This window comes from Colletotrichum phormii (assembly GCF_030913505.1).
Source record: "Colletotrichum phormii strain CBS 102054 chromosome Unknown BDP81scaffold_8, whole genome shotgun sequence".
Taxonomy (NCBI): domain Eukaryota; kingdom Fungi; phylum Ascomycota; class Sordariomycetes; order Glomerellales; family Glomerellaceae; genus Colletotrichum; species Colletotrichum phormii.
Window position 1 is genome coordinate 1,329,064 of NW_026851450.1, and position 16,472 is coordinate 1,345,535.

The 16,472-nt window shown below is 50.1% G+C and overlaps 5 protein-coding genes across 5 annotated transcripts; 3 read left to right on the forward strand and 2 right to left on the reverse strand.

Moving 5' to 3' along the window:
* Nucleotides 1–2,767: 2,767 nt before the first annotated feature.
* BDP81DRAFT_448957 (uncharacterized protein) lies at nucleotides 2,768–3,163 on the reverse strand (the record flags this gene model as incomplete). The annotated part of the gene is made up of 1 exon (XM_060592352.1): nucleotides 2,768–3,163. The coding sequence occupies one exon, from the start codon at nucleotides 3,161–3,163 to the stop codon at nucleotides 2,768–2,770; it is 396 nt and encodes a 131-aa protein (XP_060446454.1).
* Nucleotides 3,164–6,136: 2,973 nt separating this feature from the next.
* On the reverse strand, nucleotides 6,137–8,715 carry BDP81DRAFT_480718 (aminotransferase class I and II). Its single transcript, XM_060594942.1, has 3 exons — nucleotides 8,274–8,715; nucleotides 7,874–8,207; nucleotides 6,137–7,802 (listed from the first exon to the last, which is right to left on the reverse strand). Exons 1-3 carry the CDS (start codon nucleotides 8,640–8,642, stop codon nucleotides 6,241–6,243), a joined length of 2,265 nt encoding a protein of 754 aa, XP_060446455.1. The 5' UTR covers nucleotides 8,643–8,715; the 3' UTR covers nucleotides 6,137–6,240.
* Nucleotides 8,716–10,285: 1,570 nt separating this feature from the next.
* On the forward strand, nucleotides 10,286–13,830 carry BDP81DRAFT_460468 (cytochrome P450; the record flags this gene model as incomplete). The annotated part of the gene is made up of 7 exons (XM_060593660.1): nucleotides 10,286–10,358; nucleotides 10,428–10,508; nucleotides 10,579–10,858; nucleotides 10,919–11,774; nucleotides 11,836–12,328; nucleotides 12,411–12,709; nucleotides 12,751–13,830. The coding sequence occupies 7 exons, from the start codon at nucleotides 10,286–10,288 to the stop codon at nucleotides 13,828–13,830; spliced, it is 3,162 nt and encodes a 1,053-aa protein (XP_060446456.1).
* Nucleotides 13,831–14,255: 425 nt separating this feature from the next.
* Nucleotides 14,256–15,672, forward strand: BDP81DRAFT_517708 (uncharacterized protein). The gene is made up of 5 exons (XM_060595917.1): nucleotides 14,256–14,702; nucleotides 14,760–14,872; nucleotides 14,929–15,047; nucleotides 15,101–15,130; nucleotides 15,234–15,672. Coding segments are annotated over exons 1-5 (579 nt in total). The 5' UTR covers nucleotides 14,256–14,386; the 3' UTR covers nucleotides 15,235–15,672.
* On the forward strand, nucleotides 15,210–15,803 carry BDP81DRAFT_426044 (uncharacterized protein). The gene has a single exon (XM_060590262.1). It carries the CDS (start codon nucleotides 15,217–15,219, stop codon nucleotides 15,745–15,747), a length of 531 nt encoding a protein of 176 aa, XP_060446458.1. The 5' UTR covers nucleotides 15,210–15,216; the 3' UTR covers nucleotides 15,748–15,803.
* The last annotated feature ends 669 nt before the right edge of the window (nucleotides 15,804–16,472 follow it).

Sequence of the window (16,472 nt, forward strand, 5' to 3'; positions counted from 1 at the left end):
AGGTGAGCTAGTTGCTGCTGGGCAGCTGCCAGTTGCCAGGCCTGCTCTGTGAAGCCTTTTTTCACCTTCCTGAATAGCAGCCGTTGAGTGCTGGTATCATTGTCGAGTTGGGTGTATAAGTGCAGTTGACCGCTGAGCTCTGCCAGCTTCCTGGGTGTCGACCAGACCACTGCAGAGGAGGCAGAATCCCATGGCTCAACAGGGGTAGTTTTGTTGACCATTATGGCATCGCTTTCTGCCCTGACTAGTTGGTTTGGGTGTGGTGGGCTTAGCAGGAGGCTCAGGTAGTACCATAGGGTTCATCAGGGGCTTAACCATCGCCACAGGGTGTAGACCAGTCCACTTCCAACCACTTCTGATGTTCGAGACTGATAGACCAGCAAGTCGAGCCTTCTGGTAACAGTCCAGGAAGTTCCTTTTACCTATAATGGTAGAGTCGTTCCATTGAGACAAGTAACCGAGCTCCTTCCGATAGGCTGACTTAACAGGGCTGAAGACAGACTGGTCAAGAGGCTGGAGGACATGAGAGGAGTGTGGTGGTAAGAACAGTAAATGGATATTGTTAATATAGCAATTCCACATGAAGTCTGTCGTCGTATGACTCCCATGCCCATCCACAATCAGCAGTCGAGCCTCCCCCTCAGCCTCAGGCATAGTCTGTGGGATGAACACCTTCTCTAACCATTCAATGGCAGTTAAGTCTGTAGTCCAGCCATTATCTGTTGCTGTAAACTCCCACCCATCGTATGGAACGAGATGTAATGGAAACCACTGCTGTTGGGCTGTCTTCCCCTTGAAAATGATAAGAGGACGAAGTGCCCTACCCAAGGCTGAGATACACTCAATGATAGAGACCCATGCCCTCGACCCAGGTTGTTTCTTGCGAACAGACGTCGTCTCAGCCATACCCAGCACTAACCCATTAGCTCCCTGACCCTCGAGGATGCCAGTCTCATCCATATTATATCTGTTGGCTGGTTTGATGTCCTTGATCTCAGGGATAGCGAGGAACTTAAACCAGTTCCTAATGACCTCAGTAGATGCCCCATTAACGCGTCTAGAATCGATAGAACGACTTCTCTGAACCTTAATGATAGGGTTCCTTCTCACAAAGGCATAGATCCAGCCTTTTCCCAGTGGTTTGGTATCCCCAGCAGCAGCCAGAACTCGCTCTGCGAATTCCTTCACCTGTTGGTGCGTTGGTGCGAGGCCCAGCGAAGCCTGAATGCGAACCCATTGTGCCAGCTTACTCTCCTGGTCAGGAGACAGCCTCTGCCAGTCAGCAAAAGCCACTTTCCTAGTCTGACCACCTTGGAGACGTAGTTGGAGGGTTGATCGTGGTATCCCATACTCCAATGAGGCTCTCTTTTGACTCTTGCCGTTTGAGATGTCCTCGAGAGCCTGACGAAGCTGATCTTCGGTATATTGAGGCATTAGATATAGAAGAAGGTATGTGCAAAAGATGAGCCCATTTGGACGCGAATTGAAAATGTTGTGATGAAAGGAGGTTGGGGGTGGGCATTGGGTTGTGGTGGATTTTCGCGTTTTTGTGGGTGCCAGAAACAGGGGGGTGCCAGGAAGTGGGGGGTTTGACTTAGTTAATTCTTTGTACTCGCAGTATGACTTCGCGAGATTTCCTCCACTGCTCTCAACGGAATCCATTGCGGCTGACAAGCCAATGGAAGCTTGCGTGGTGGACTTGATGATGGAAAGGCAGAGGTGTTGGGCTGCAATGAGGCGGACACTGCCGGTGGGGGAAGAAGTCTGGTGGAAGAGGGGAAGAATTGTATTATGATCTCCGTGGTGGATTTTCTTCTGTGCCAAATTCCCATTCCGGAAGGAAAGAATTTTTAAATGGCCCTTCTAGAGAACTTCGAGCCCGGAAACCTTTTGGTGACTCCAACGTTGTAAAGCAGTCCTGTAGTTATAGGCAGGTCTCAATGTGACTGGACGTACGGGCCTCTCGATTCTAGGCCCAATTTTTGGAAGACATCTTAGATCTTCGTGAGTAGCTAAACAACTGCTCTGGCCAATATGAAAGCCGAGCTTATGGGTCAGTAGGTAGGTAGTCCCAGTGAAAGGGAATGCGTAACAAATAACATGCCACTGATACCTACGTGTACACAGAACACATTTATTTTTGAAAGGCCCGCTACGTCTGCCTGATAGCTTTCTTCCCATTCAATTTCTCTTCAATTCGATGCCATTTCCAGAATTATTCGTCAAGACAGGCTTGAATAGAAATCTACCATGTTTGTGTTTATTTTCTGGTTTGGTCTCAAAGCCCACGAAAAGCGGGGGTGGTCATCTTGAAAGAATCGGATCCCTTAGACCGGGCACAAGCAGGTTACGAGACGAATTTTGAGGGATGTTCACCTTGCGGAGCTTTATGAGTGGTAACATATCTGTCGATAAATATTTGCATAAAGTAACGGCTAATTGGCGTCTGGTCATATCCAGCAAAAGCTAGCTTGGAATACTAAGATATTGTAGAGCGGAACTCAGGAAACAGCAGACATTCATGTTGGATTTGTGTCAGAATTGTCATCAGGACTTTGTAGTATTTTTATCATTCTACTTTGAGATGTGAATTATGCCTACGGCCCTAGTCTGCCTGTAAGGATTGACTCAAGTTTGATATACCCCAAACACCATGTTTAACCGACTCCCCCAGGAAAAGAAACCAACTCGCTCTCTGAAACTTCTCATCCTCAACGCCTTGGCCTAGCAAAATGCTTGATATTATCCAAAATTGTCAAAGCATCATTCACCATCCGCCGTTCTGCTTGCGGCGAATCTCCTGGTCAAGCTGGTCCTTCATGTTCTGGCGTCTCTGAATCTCGTCGTCGAGACGGTCCTTCATGCGCTCCCTGTTTCGAATCTCTTGATCGAGTCTGTTCTTCTCAGAGTAGTCGCAGTTACCGCCGCCATTGCCAGAGTTGAAACCGCCACCGTTTCCGTTCTTGTATGCTCCGCCGTTTCCAAATGATCCACCATTGCCGTATGTGGCAGCAGCGTTCACATTCTTGGCAGCTTCACCCCGGGTCTCGATGGGAGCAACTGAGTCGACATCAACGTCTGGAATATTGCGACCGCTCAAGAGTGGTGTAGCGATAACGCTGGAGACGAGGGTGGCGATGAAGAGGTTCTTGATGGCGACCATTTTGAAATAAAGTTGTGAGCTGAATAGATTCAGACAAAGTGTAGAAGACGTTATGGGAAGAGATGCGGAGATGGTCTTAGGCGAGGGAGTCTTTGGTGAGATGAGCTTGGTTATTGAGGCTGCTGTTCAAAAACTGGTGATGTGGTGATGGTGGAAATATACCATCCTTATGTACTTCTGTTCTGATTCTAAACCACTGATGCCGAGACCGACACATCACAATCTCCCCGTTTAGTCTTTCGACTAGGCAGAGTACGTTCGCCGCTATCATGCACAACCAGAGTGGCCGTGGCCGACAAACTTCGGCATCGTGTAGGCCACGCCATTACCATTTCGGCCGCATGCCATCGGCGGTAACCATATTTTGCCACTTGTTGCGAGCTACGAAAGCGACGACGAAAGTTTCCACCTCCAGTATGCCTCGAGGGAGCTGGACGTTGGGCAGGCCGACGGAACGCTCGGGTGCATACACCATCACGCCTCGCTCGGACTGTTGTCGTTCGTGAGTTGCCAGTCTGCCAGTAGCAAGTTCGGATGAGGCCCTTGGAGTTGCTCATGGCTAACCAGAAAGCGAATGCCCGCGGGAGAGGGGTTAAGCTTTTTCTACAAGCACGGCCATATTAATTATAGACCAGCCCAGTTAGCTATAGGGTGACGACTACGACGTGGAGGCTCGCGACTCAGGCAGGATGCCGGCCGACGACCGTGCATGACTCCCGCCGACAGATGGGAAACGAAACTGAATTAAGGTATTGGCAGGTAGGGCTTGCACATACCAACGAGCTGCGCGCAGCACATTTCTTCCAAGAGAGTGGGGGAGACAAGATGGGGTTAGAGTAAACGAGGCGGAAACTTAGGCCCAGTGGGCGAAACGTTTACCTTCTTCGCTCGGAGCACACAGTAGTCGTACGCGGCAGGTGGCCGACAATTCTAGAAACACCACGCTAGTCTTCACAGGGTCCCTCTGGCCGACATAACTTGCATGGCCCAGAGCTTAACGGGTGATCGTCAGTGGTCTGGAAGAGGTCGATGCGCGACAAGTTGGCGGGCGGGCATCCCACGCGGTCTCCGATTTGATCGTAAGTTTCCGCAGACAGTAAACGATAGCGAGTTATGGCCTCCCGACGATCCCGACGGGGTGGTAAAAAAGACGGGAAGCCGTCGATCATCGAAGTGCGATCCCGCCTTGGAGCCCAATGGAGAATCCTCCAACCGATTGCCGACCACGCTCTGCTTCACGATGACTTCGGCGTTTGATCTGCCCTGTCGGCAGGTAGCAGTGAAGTGCTGCCGAATGTGCTCTAATTGTAGTTATGCTTAATTCGTAACAAAGCTCGGAACCATACGCTATTCGCCGTCGGTTCGCGAGTCTGAGATTTCCGTTGGCTAGCACGCTGTCTAGGCTTATGTATCCGTACAGCGCTTGCTCGCTCGTTTTTCCACAGCCCATAACACTTGGAACGATGCCTATGTTCCTTTCAACAGCCGTGACCCTCAGATTATCCCAGAGAAAAGGGTCGACCTGTCAAATCGAGCTCAGAGTTCTGCCAGATATGCGTCTCATGCTTTGCTGTCATTTGACTCCCGTAAAGCCAGGCAGAGTTCCAGCCTCCACGTACGCGTTGCCGATGCCATGAACGAGTCTGAGTTGCTGTCCCCCTGTCAGTCAATTAACCTCATCCAATGCCAGTGCCCCAATCCTTTTAAACACTTCTTAGCTCCTTGTTTAAGTCCTTGAAATCCCCGTAGTCCCCGCCTAGAACCCCGCCACTTGGACCGCGCCCGCTTGGTGTCATTTTACCTTTCTAGCGAATGCCTGGGATCAGGGGTTCTGAATTTGTCAACGCAAACAGCCCCGGCAAAGCGATCGGCCGAGACTTTTTTGTCCAGAACAAGAAGTATCATGGAGTGGTCGCGAATCATCATGAGGTTGCAGCTAAGGAGGGTCTGATTTATTCTCAGTTTGGTTAATTTCCGTGGCACTCAAAGATTTCTTGACGAAGTTTTCCATTCTCTCAACGCTTCTCACGTTCTGCTAAGCTTTGCTAAGCTTTCTTCTCGGAAACTGCAGCAGTTTGCCACAGTTGATCGCCCAAGTGCTTTCCTCCGTTGGCAAACAGGCAGCAAACTCATCTTGACGATCAGACATGTTTGAATACAGTCCTTCCGAAGTTTTCCAGGAGATATTTTTGCCTACTCAAGTTAAGAAGTCGATGTAAGATTCACTCAAGTCTGGAAAAGAATCTGCGGAACGCAGATCTCCGGTTTCTTGATGAAGGGAACCTGAAACTCTGACAGCCTTCAGAAAATTCAGTCCAATCTCACACACTGAAATGCCCTGGGAGATCGAACTTGGCTAGATGTAGCTTCTATGTGGCGATTGCCTTATTGAACCAAGCTGGGTGTGGCTTGAGCAATAGTTTGGCTCAATAATTTGACTATCATGTCTAAGTTATTTGTACATCATTTAAGGTAAACTTCTCAAATTGGCCTGACTCGAGCTTTGGGGGGATTGGACCATAAGTTTTCTTGGGTGGCAATGGCCTTTCGCCTCTAGGTGGTTTTTCGAACTCTTTGAGAAGATTCACGGACTCATATCAAAGGTGTTGGTTCACGGGGTCGTATACGACAAATAGTGGTAGCAATTATCACTCGTCTGTTGGTGATCCTATTGCTTGTTCTTCTTGTTGTTGTTCTATCTTACATTGTAGGCAGGAGTCGGTCGAAGTAGGTAGTGACGGCCTGGGTGGTTGTCCCACCTTTATCCGGCCGTGATGACTAAGCCAGTTGTCCCACTTCGCCCAGGGCAGGTGCCAGCCAGCCCATGGTACCTGCCTATTACTCCTTATCAGCCTTTGCTGTTCCAACAAAAGGGCTTGTTGCTTTCCCGAAACCAACTCAACATACCATGGGTGAATGAATCTGTAAGTTGATTGACTCTGGATATGGTGCAAGAAATCACGAGAGACAGATGGATGATTTCAGAATTAAGAGTAGCATACTAGTAGTGATGCAATTTCCTACCTACTATCTTGCGGCAAGAGTGCGCATGTGCAAGCCTCTTTCAGAGCCCCTACTCAAAGATTCCACTCAAGAGCACTCCGCAACATATCCATGACGAATGGCGGTGGGGAAGTAGTGAACATGTAGCCCCTGCTCGTGTATCGGAGCTCTCGAATTAAGCTCTGTGGTCCGGTGAGAAACCCTGCTTGGTAGGCCAAAGATGCGATTGAAAGAGCCGCAAACCAAGACGTGGATATTCTCACAGGAAGGGGAAACGATAAGTTGTCTTGGATCCAAGTGCAATGGAGGAGGATGCTCATAACCGACTCCGGACCTGTGATGGCAGCAATCTCTTCTAGGATAGAAGAAAGCAGGTGATGAGCCGAGTCCTCTCCGACGCGGACGTATACCGTAAGACACAATATTGCGTTTCTCCGATAGAGCTTTCTGACCTGTTGGACCAGTTGAAAGAGGTCAACGTATCCTAGCAGAGTAGGGGCATCCTTCTTCGATGCCATTGCAAGACCATCGCGAACAAACTGAGACGCGCCTCGTTCAAACAGCATGAAATGCTTCGTATGTCCTATCAGAGGGCGTGAAAGAGCTGCGATGGTGGAAGCCAACCCTATAGGAGCGTCTGCATAGGTCAAGGCGGCCTCCATAACCGTGGCACGAGCAATCAGGTCTTCAACCACAAGGTGTGGAGGAAACGTGCCACAAATCCATCTGGCACCGCCCGCTCCAATGCCATACTGAGCACGAGATCCATGACCTATGTCGAGGATCCGAGGACCACAAGTACCATCAAAAAGCTGTTTCTGATCGCTGTGCGGGCCCATGGCAGCATCCATCTTGACCAAGCTGCGTACCCAGTCAAAGACCTTCGAAGCCTCGTTGCAGCCCTCATCCGCAGCGAGAACTTCTGTGTCGGTCTTGAAAAAGGAACGAGAAATCTTTCTCATCCTCCCCATACCCACGCTTCCTGCAGCGCAGATAACAACAGCATGAACAAGTTTGTTCACCTCCTCGTCTGTAAAGTCCGCCGAAAGGTTGATACGAACTCTGCTCTCCCAAAATGGCACTGCTGGAGTGCAAACTGGTGTCGCAAGTAGTCCGTCGCACCTCAGGGCGTAAGACAGCTTCGCAGAAACGCTGGGTCTGCCGGTGTAGACCGGTAGAACTGGCGTACCGACGTCACCATAAACGAATATGCCAAAGTGTTCCAACTCTTCGCGACAGAAGCGCGCAATTTCGGCAAGTCGTTGGAGGTTGCGGCTGATTCGATGTGGTTGACCGAGTACCCATAACGTCTGAGCCATGGTCGAGCTAGGCAAGGAGACATTGTCCTGTTCGTCAAGGCCATCGATGCGCTCTCTGATGATGTCCTTGAAAACGGACTTGCCGACGATAATACCTCCAATACCACCGACAGCTTTGGAGAGTGTACCGGTGCGAATGTCGATTAGGTCCCAGGGCAACGGGCTCTCTGGGTGGTGGTCGTTCCAGTATTCGAGACATCCGCGGCCCGTCTTTCCAAGAGAGAGGAAAGAGTGCGCCTCGTTGCAATAAAGAGTGAAGTTGTAGTCCTTCTTCAGCCGATGAATGAGATCTAGGGGGGGGCACATCGGCTTCCATACTGTGATGGCTCAAATCAGTAACTGATAAACCCTTGACACGCGAAAGCTGCTTTCACAAACCTGTAAAGACCTTCGATGGCCACGATGACGTTGATAGACTCATCGATACACCCGCTGAGTAAAGTCTCGAGATGCTCCATGTTGTTATGTTTGAACTTTCGCAGGTTTGGCGAGGAAGCTAGAAACACGCCAGTGAACATCGAGTTGTGGCAGTTCTCATCCATGATGACCACAGTACAGCAATCTATCAACGCTGGCAGCGCGATGTAGTTAGACCCATACCCAGTGCTGGTGGTGAAGCAAAATTCCGCTCCAAAGAAGTCTGCGATTGCATGATGTGTTTCGTCTCGGAGAAGGGGAACAGCCTGGGTGTCAGACACCGGCAGTGCTTCCAAGCACAGTTGCTACAACTCTTCAGCCTCAGCAGTAGCCTTATAAAAGCCAGCATAGTTGTGAGAAGCCCCGTTAACAAGCTTCGTCACTGAATCCAGAGCATCGGAGGCTTCAACTCGGCCGAGACATTGTGTGGTGAGAACACGGTAGTTTGCGCCCCACCAGTTGAAAAAGGGCTCGACATAGTTGTAGGAGAACAGGCCCTTCTCTGAGATCGGCCTGCGCGTACCCTTCCTCTCGCTCATAAGAACTCGGAGTCTTGTTATTGCCAGTCGCACTAGCTCGCGGACCTTCTCAGTGCTTGTTACACGTGGAGGTCGACGTGTCTTGGTGGTGGCGAGAGATGATGTGGTATTGCTAGTCGAGAGACTTGAAAAAGTACGCTTGCATTCCAGAATCTCAGAGACAGCTGAGATCGAGACAACAACACTTTGGATATCACCCATCTCTTGCCCCAGAATATTCTGTTTGCCCACCGAAGAAGGTAGAGAGTAGGTAATGTATGTTTGGAAGAGAGGGGATGTGTCGAAAGGCAGGATCGATTAGGACGAGACAGGTGATCAGAGTGTCGGCTGCATACTGCCATCAGGGACACAGAGAGCCTTTTATAATTATCGTGAGCCCGCCTGCCAGACGCTTAAAATATGGTCGAAGGAGTGGAACGCGGCACTGCTCGACGATACACGATACTCGGTACCCGCAGGAGCGAGCGAAAGGGCACAGGATCCATCCTCATCGGACACACGAAGTCGGTCACCTGGGGCCACGTGCAATCCCTAAGCGCCATATCCTCAGATTTCTCGGTTTCTCTTCCCAATACTGACCTCTTTTCCTTCGTGGCCGTGTTGCCGTGATTGTGTATGTCGCGTGAGCGATTTCTGACACCAGTGCCGCATGCTACCTACGGAGTGCGCCCGCAAGGCGAGACTTGTTTGGCATAGTGCGGTTGCTCATAAATGAGCTGCTCAAACATAATTGTTCGAGGGAAGGTATCGCGAGCTCTTGAGACTTCACACAAGTACAACGGGGGCATCTGGGCAAGTTATGTATGAGGGATTTGTCTTGGCGGTCTAGTCAGTTGGGGATTTGGGGGACGGGCGCTTGCCACTACTTATTTATGGGGAGCAGTAAGCTTTTCTGACTTTAGCATGATCCCCATTCGCCGGTCAACTCCTTGTCGGCTTTCCTGTCTGGGGTAAAAGGCAAGGCAGTTGTGCGTATAAGTTATGCAATGCGGTATTAATCTCCAACGTCTTTGGAGCTTTGACAGCAGTCCTCCATGAGGTAGCCCTTGCAGGTCTTCTTTTGTGTATTCGGAGGCCTCCTCGTTGTAAACAGTTATTCTGCTGGAATAAAGAAATACCTTTCACATGAGAAAGTTGTCTTGAGAGATACCTCACCTTGACTTTAGTGGCTTTATTACCATTGACATGACCTATCGTAACACTGACTGCCAGTGGAGCCTGGTGCTGTACGAGCTACGACATGCGTTCTCTCCTCAAGGTGACTCACGGCTTGACTTGTCGTGATATCTGGCCACGGCTCAAAGCCCTGTTCAGGAAAACAACCCTTCTGATGGCATCTTCTCGCAGCGGATGTTGTAAGTACCTAGTTTTGTCAAAGTCGCGTGTATCCTTCGACACCGGAAAGCTTGGAGGTCTCAATGTCCTTGGCGAAAATCCCTCGTGGGTCTAAAGAAACCATCAACAGTTGCAACTGCCGAAGTCGATGGGGTCTACTGTCCATCTGGTCCTTCATCAAAAACTTTGTTTTGCATCAATCATGAGAAATGTTTCGCGCAATGCAATAATTGCACCTAGAGAGACCGATAATCGGCACACTGAGTTCCATCGGAACATAGCTTTCAAAGCCAGCCTGCGCGTCCCCTGACGAAGCTGTCACTGAAGTCTTTGTGCAAAGTTTCTGCATTTTTCTTAAATTTCTTCTCGAATCACGGGTACTGGAGACATTTTGTCTTAAGACCATCTCAAGTCAAGCGTTCGTCCAGCCTCCCCATGCCGTGACATTATAGGAGCCAATCTGTCGCAAATCATAAGCTCAGTGGTCAAAATTCTTCCGATTCGGAACCATGGACATGAGTATCGATGGCGAGCCAACCAAGATTTCTCTTGGTATTCCAGTCCCTGTCCCCGTACCAAAACGTATGTTGTCTGGAACAACCGTTTTTTTTTTCACCTGAATCAAGGGGCATATTGTTGAACACGTCTTAGCATTGCCCATCCTCGGCAACATCTTGGACATCGATCTCGTCAGCCCTCTAGACTCCCTTATTGGGCTTGTCAGCAAATACGGTAAGCTCTTGGCGTTTCGCATTTCTTTCATCTAACACACGTGTGCAGGTTTTCGATGCTGATGTCCCAGGCCCCATTTTCTCTCTGACCTTTGCCGGCACGAGGGAGATAACTGTCTCAAGCCGCGAGCTCGTTGATGAACTCAGCGATGAGAGCAGATTTTGCAAAATCGTCACGAGCGGCGTTGAGATTATGCGAGCAGCAGCCGGCGATGGACTCTTCACAGCGCAGCATAACAATCATACCTGGGGTGTGTCACACCGCATCCTCATGCCAGTATTTGGACCCTTGAAGATCCGCAGCATGTTTGATAATATGAACGATCTTTCTGAGCAGCTATGTCTCAAATGGTGAGGAAATCATCATGCGGCGTCCGGACAGCTCCTGAATATCTAACTAACAAGCAATAGGGCCCGACACTGTTATTCTGCGCCTATTGAGGTGGCTGATGACTTTACCCGCCTGACGTTGGACACCATTTCTATTTGTGCGATGGATTATCGCTTCAATAGCTTCTATCTCGACAAGAAAGCTCATCCGTTGGTGGAGAGCATGGTGGAAGTCCTCGCTGAAGCGGATCTGCAAGCTGTTCTCCCCGACGTTTTCAGTCTCCTTCGGCCCAGAGCGATGTCCAAGTTCCGGAATAACATTGAGCAGATGCAGGCTACTTGTCGCGAAATTATTGCTCAAAGACGTCAAGCCAACGGCAAAAAGATGCCCAATGACCTCCTCGATGCTATGCTCAACGGCAAAGACCCGGACACTGGTGACTCTCTAAGCGAAGAGGCAATCGTGCACAACATCATCACTTTTCTTGTCGCCGGTCACGAGACTACTTCTTGTCTTCTAACTTTCGCCATCTACTACTTAGTAGAGCATCCCGAAGAGTTGAAGAAGGCACGAGAGGAGGTGGACAGAGTGGTCGGTGATGGCCCAATCAACGTACACCATCTACAGCGACTCCCCTTTCTGGACTCCGTTTTCCGAGAGACATTGCGGCTTATGCCTACTGCGCCGGGCTACTATGTTACCCCATTCAGGGACGAGATCATTGGCAAAAAGTATCTTGTTAAGCCCGGTGAGGCTTTGTGTGTTCTCCTGCACACACTGCACCGTGATCCCAAAGTTTGGGGTTCCGATGCAGAAAGTTTTAGGCCTGATAGGATGACAAACCTCGAGGACATTCCTCCAAACGCTTGGAAACCCTTCGGGAACGGTATGCGTGGTTGCATTGGCCGAGCGTTCGCCTGGCAGGAAGCCCAACTTGTGCGTAGCCCAATTATTTCTGTGTCAACCCTCATGCTTTCAATGCTTACTGCCGTTATAGGCCATCTCAATGATTTTACGCAACTTTGATCTTTCGAAAGGCGACCCGGGTTATAAGCTCAAGGTGAAGCATCTGCTCACCATCAAGCCCGCGGACTTCAAAGTTCGTGTCAGCTTGAGGAATGACAAACGCCCGACAGACTTTCTCAAAAGTCCGAAGGCTGTTCCAGAGCCTATCCCAAAGTCGATGGTCTGTTCAACATTAGTCAAGTCCTTGGTACTCCGCCCAATTACCATTCTGTTTGGTTCAGATACAGGCACCTGCGAGGCAGTGGCTCAGAAAATTGCCATTGATGCTGGGGCAAAGGGATACAGCCCGACAGTATTGCCTATGAACGACGCAGTTGATTGTCTACCGAAAGATCAGCCTGTCATTATCGTCGCTGCTTCCTATAATGGTCTACCGTCTCGCAACGCAGCCAAGTTCGCGCCCTGGATTCAAGGTCTCAAGCCCGGAGACTTACAGCATTTGAAATTTGCCGTTTTTGGTTGTGGTATGTTCTGATTACCGCAAGTCCCTGAAGATATGCATTGGTAGCTTCGCATTCAGACACGCACTGACGACAAGTATCACAGGTCACAGAGATTGGCCAGCCACCTTGTTCAAGGTTCCCAGGTCGCTTGATTCAATGTTGGAAACAGCTGGAGGCCAGAGGCTGTGCACCCTGGGCGCCGCAGACACGGCAGCGACCGATGTCTTTTTCGAAGTTGAGAAGTGGCTGACGAACGACTTGTGGCCACTACTCTTGGGAGACCCTGCCACCATGAAAGCCAGCAGGTCCAAGTCGGATGTTGGTGTGGAGCTCACGCTCGAAGATACTCCACGAGTTTTGTCGCGCAGTGGCTTTGTTGCAGCCACCGTCAAGGACATTCGAGTATTATCGGCCGAGGGGGCCCAGCAAAAAGACACCTTGAGCTGGAGCTCCCACCTGGGACAGTTTATGAAGCAGGTGGCCACGTCCAAATCTTGCCGGTGAATGATGCACAGCTAGTGCGCCGAATTCTGTCATATTTCAGGTTGAGCAGCGACGTTGTCCTCACCATTAAGTCTGAATCTGGACGCCCACTTCCGGTTCCAAGCAATACCCCTATTACGGCGTGGGACCTATTTGCATCCTATGTCGAGTTGACAGGCACCGCAACTCCTGGAAACATTCAGGTTATGAGTGAGCTAGCAGTCTCAGACGAGACCCGCAGAGTCTTAGAGGCCATGTCAAAACGCCTGCTTGGCTCGGAGTCGCGCAACACGGGTCTCAGTGTCCTTGAAGTACTGGAGTCTTACCCAGATCTCAACCTCCCGCTTTCGGAGTTCCTAATCATGCTACCTCGGATGCGTCCCCGAACATACCCCTTCTCCTCTTCACCACTTTGGCACTCCAACTCTGCCACTCTCACTTACACTGTTGAGAAGAAGGGTCTTGCGTCGAACTATTTGGCTTCGCTCTGTCCGGGAAGTGTGCTCTTTGTTTCACCATTGCCGTCAACACCTCACTTCTGCCTTCCAAGCGCAACGACTCAAGCAACAACGCCAGTTATCATGATTGCCGCCGGGGCTGGTCTAGCCCCTTTCAGGGGCTTCTTACAAGAGCGTGCAATCTCACTACGATCAGGTGCCACCTTGGCGCCGGCACTTCTATTCTTCGGCTGCCATGGTCAACTTCTCGATGACATGTATCGAGATGAGTTCGATGCCTTCGAGACTGAGAATGCTGTCAGGGTCTTCCGCGCCTTCAGTCGCGAGGGGGATATGTCCTGCAAGCATGTCACTGATCAACTTCGGAACCATCTGCAAGAAGTCACCAATCTTTGGAAAGCAGGAGCAAATGTTTATGTATGCGGTGGAAAGAAGGTCTCAGACTCTGTGTTTGATGTCCTTGCCCCCGCCCTACATAAGGATGGCGATGGTACGGGGGAAAAGGCAGATGCAGCAGATGATGTCCAGAAGTCCTTCGGTATGGCTACGAAGAGCAGATACGTTGTAGAAGTATTCAATTGAGTAGCTACTGCTACTTTGTTTCCTCCACACTGTCCGATTCTAGGGGTCATTAGGTTTAAGAGGCTATCACTGCGCGCGGCATGACGCCTTCCAATCAATGTAGCACGGAGGGGACTTTTGTTACAGATTAATTCACATCTGGAAACATGAGTATTATTGAGGCCTTGATGGTGCGATCCTTTTCGCTTGCGAATGATGGGCTTGTATCCGCTGATCTTGAAGGATGATATCGAAGTCTTACTTTCTCGTAGTTTTCCAATGCCCAGTCGCGCGGCCTGTCGAGCTGGGTGATCGTCATCTGAGGACCTGCGCCCTTCATCTGACTAGCGCCGTGCCGCCGATCCGACGCCTTTCACTCAACAAACTCACAGGTCAGTGAAGTACATGCATGATGCGCACTTGTCTCGAAGTTCCGCTCCATTAAGGCTACTTCATTGATATAAGCACGAAGTCCAATCTGGTCCTTGCTAAATTCCAACGATTGTCGTAAAATCTTAGCCAGTAACTCACCTCAATCAACGCCCGTTTTCTTCTTCTAAGCTCCGCAGACGCAAGCATGTCAAGTCTTCTTCAGCCCGTTGTTATCGGTAACCAACTCAGCCTATCTAATCGGGTGGTCATAGGCTCAATGACACGCAATCGATGCGTAAATAATTGCAAGCCCGGAAATGAACAAATTCGGCACTATTCAGAACGAGCGAAAGACGGCGCAGGACTTATCATCGCAGAAGGCACTTTCGTTGACTGCCAAGGCTGTGATTGGAAGTGGGCACCTCTCATGATCACTGAGGATCATGCACAAGCATGGGAGAAGGTCACGGCGGCTGTACACGCCCAGGGTGGGAAGATTTACTTTCAGCCATGGCATCTTGGTGAGTAAGCCCGTATGAGTCGTAGGGACTCGAAGCTTCTAACCTTGAACTGTTTAGGCCGCTGCCAAAATGACCAGATTCCAATCATGCAAGAAAAGAATCATCCGGTCGTTGCACCCTCCAAGATTCCAGCCCAGGGGGGGAAATACCGTGATCTTCCTGGCACTCCGGTATGAGCTTTACGATATTCTAGCAGGTGCCATTGACATATGCTAACACGTTTCAGGGACATACTCATAACATCACCGAAATAGAAGATCCGCGAGATTTTGTCAACATGTATAGACGTTCTGCCGTTCTCGCTAGAAAGGCAGGTTTCGATGGTATCGAGCTTTTAGCTCAGGGGTAAGCGCCGGCATAGTCATTGGATATGGTGCTGGTCACTGACACGGACGCAGCGGATATCTCCCTCAACAATTTCTCAACTAGTGAGTGCACATTATCACTGCTTTTCATTGCCATCAAATTCGACTCTGACATGTCTAAAGACGCGCGAACATCCGCACCGATTCGTATGGTGGCTCGGTTGAGAACCGGTGCCGATTCATTCTGGAGGTGTCCGATGCTTTGGCCGAAGTTTTTCGGTCCCGAGTTGGTATGTATCAAAATCTGTCCCACCGACCAGACAAACGACTCTGTGGTCACTTATGAAGAAATGAAGGATGTCTACACATACCTCATCAGAGAGCTTGTCAAAAGGCGGGTTGGCATCATCAACCTTTCTCGACGCGGCGCAAGCCATAGAAGAGGAACAGGAGACTTCTTCGGGAACACTACGAGGCCGGGTGATTTCCCTCTACCCTTGGGTTATGGTCCGGTCATGGACTTCGGACCTTTAGTCAAGTTTCCTAATAGTCCTTCGAAGCTTATGGCCAACTACGATTATACGGTCGACGAAGCAGATCGTCTAGTCAGGGATGGCAAGTTGGATTTGATCACATTTGGCCGGCCTTTCATTTACAACCCAGTGAGTGTCACATTCAGCGTGTATTGGAAGCTTCATTCTAATTTTACTCCAGGATGTGATCTTTCGAATCCAACATAGCATTCCTGTGGGCAGTACACACTGCACATCTGGACCAACGAGGCAAGCAATGAGGCAATACGACTGGTATTGACGGTTGGTTGGTGATGTTGTGGTGAAGGTGGCTGCGGTGGGCTGGATCAACCAGGAGGTGGATCAGGCAGCTGGTGCCTGGGGCACCAGCCACTGCCTCAGGTATCCACAGTCCCACACCGCCCCTCAGGCCACCAAGGCCAGCCACCGCAAGTGATATCTATCATACAATAATGGGATCAACTGTCCCTGGGCTGAATTGATCAAGTCCGAGGAGTTTGACGATTCAAATCAAAATCCGGCATCGGAAGGAGTTGTTCCGCTTCCGGCCGTGGTCTGGCAATCCCTCCGACGTCCTCCGCATAACCCATCCTTCTAGTAATCCATTCCCATACCGCCCCTGAACAGTCCATCTATCCCTTCCGTCCATGTTCACCATCCGCGATGGCTAGTGGTGAAAGTATCATGGTGTCAATTGCGTAGGTTAGGTGCCTGGACGAGGCCAAGGAGCTGAAGGAAGGCCTTGTGCTTGTCGTAGGTAAGTGCCTTCGTGAGGCCATCGGCCGCCATCTCGTGGGTTCGTATAAGGCGTAACTCGAAGTTATTCTTCTTGACTTGGTCAATAATCCACTTGTATCTCAGGTCAATATTGCGGGTTCGGGCCTGGTTTAGTGGATTCAGGACGTTAGTCATGGCATTCTTGCTGTCTGTCA

Bases quoted from the DNA above. Each gene is read 5' to 3' on its own strand.
- BDP81DRAFT_517708 (XM_060595917.1), top strand. From the start codon at position 14,387: ATGTCAAGTCTTCTTCAGCCCGTTGTTATCGGTAACCAACTCAGCCTA. The intron at 14,873-14,928 runs GTATGAGCTTTA...AACACGTTTCAG, and splicing joins GTGATCTTCCTGGCACTCCG to GGACATACTCATAACATCAC. The intron at 15,048-15,100 runs GTAAGCGCCGGC...ACACGGACGCAG, and splicing joins ATCGAGCTTTTAGCTCAGGG to CGGATATCTCCCTCAACAAT.
- BDP81DRAFT_426044 (XM_060590262.1), top strand. From the start codon at position 15,217: ATGGTGGCTCGGTTGAGAACCGGTGCCGATTCATTCTGGAGGTGTCCG.
- BDP81DRAFT_480718 (XM_060594942.1), bottom strand. From the start codon at position 8,642: ATGGGTGATATCCAAAGTGTTGTTGTCTCGATCTCAGCTGTCTCTGAG. The intron at 8,208-8,273 runs GTTAACGGGGCT...GAAGAGTTGTAG, and splicing joins TGGATTCAGTGACGAAGCTT to CAACTGTGCTTGGAAGCACT. The intron at 7,803-7,873 runs GTCTTTACAGGT...GAGCCATCACAG, and splicing joins CGTCATCGTGGCCATCGAAG to TATGGAAGCCGATGTGCCCC.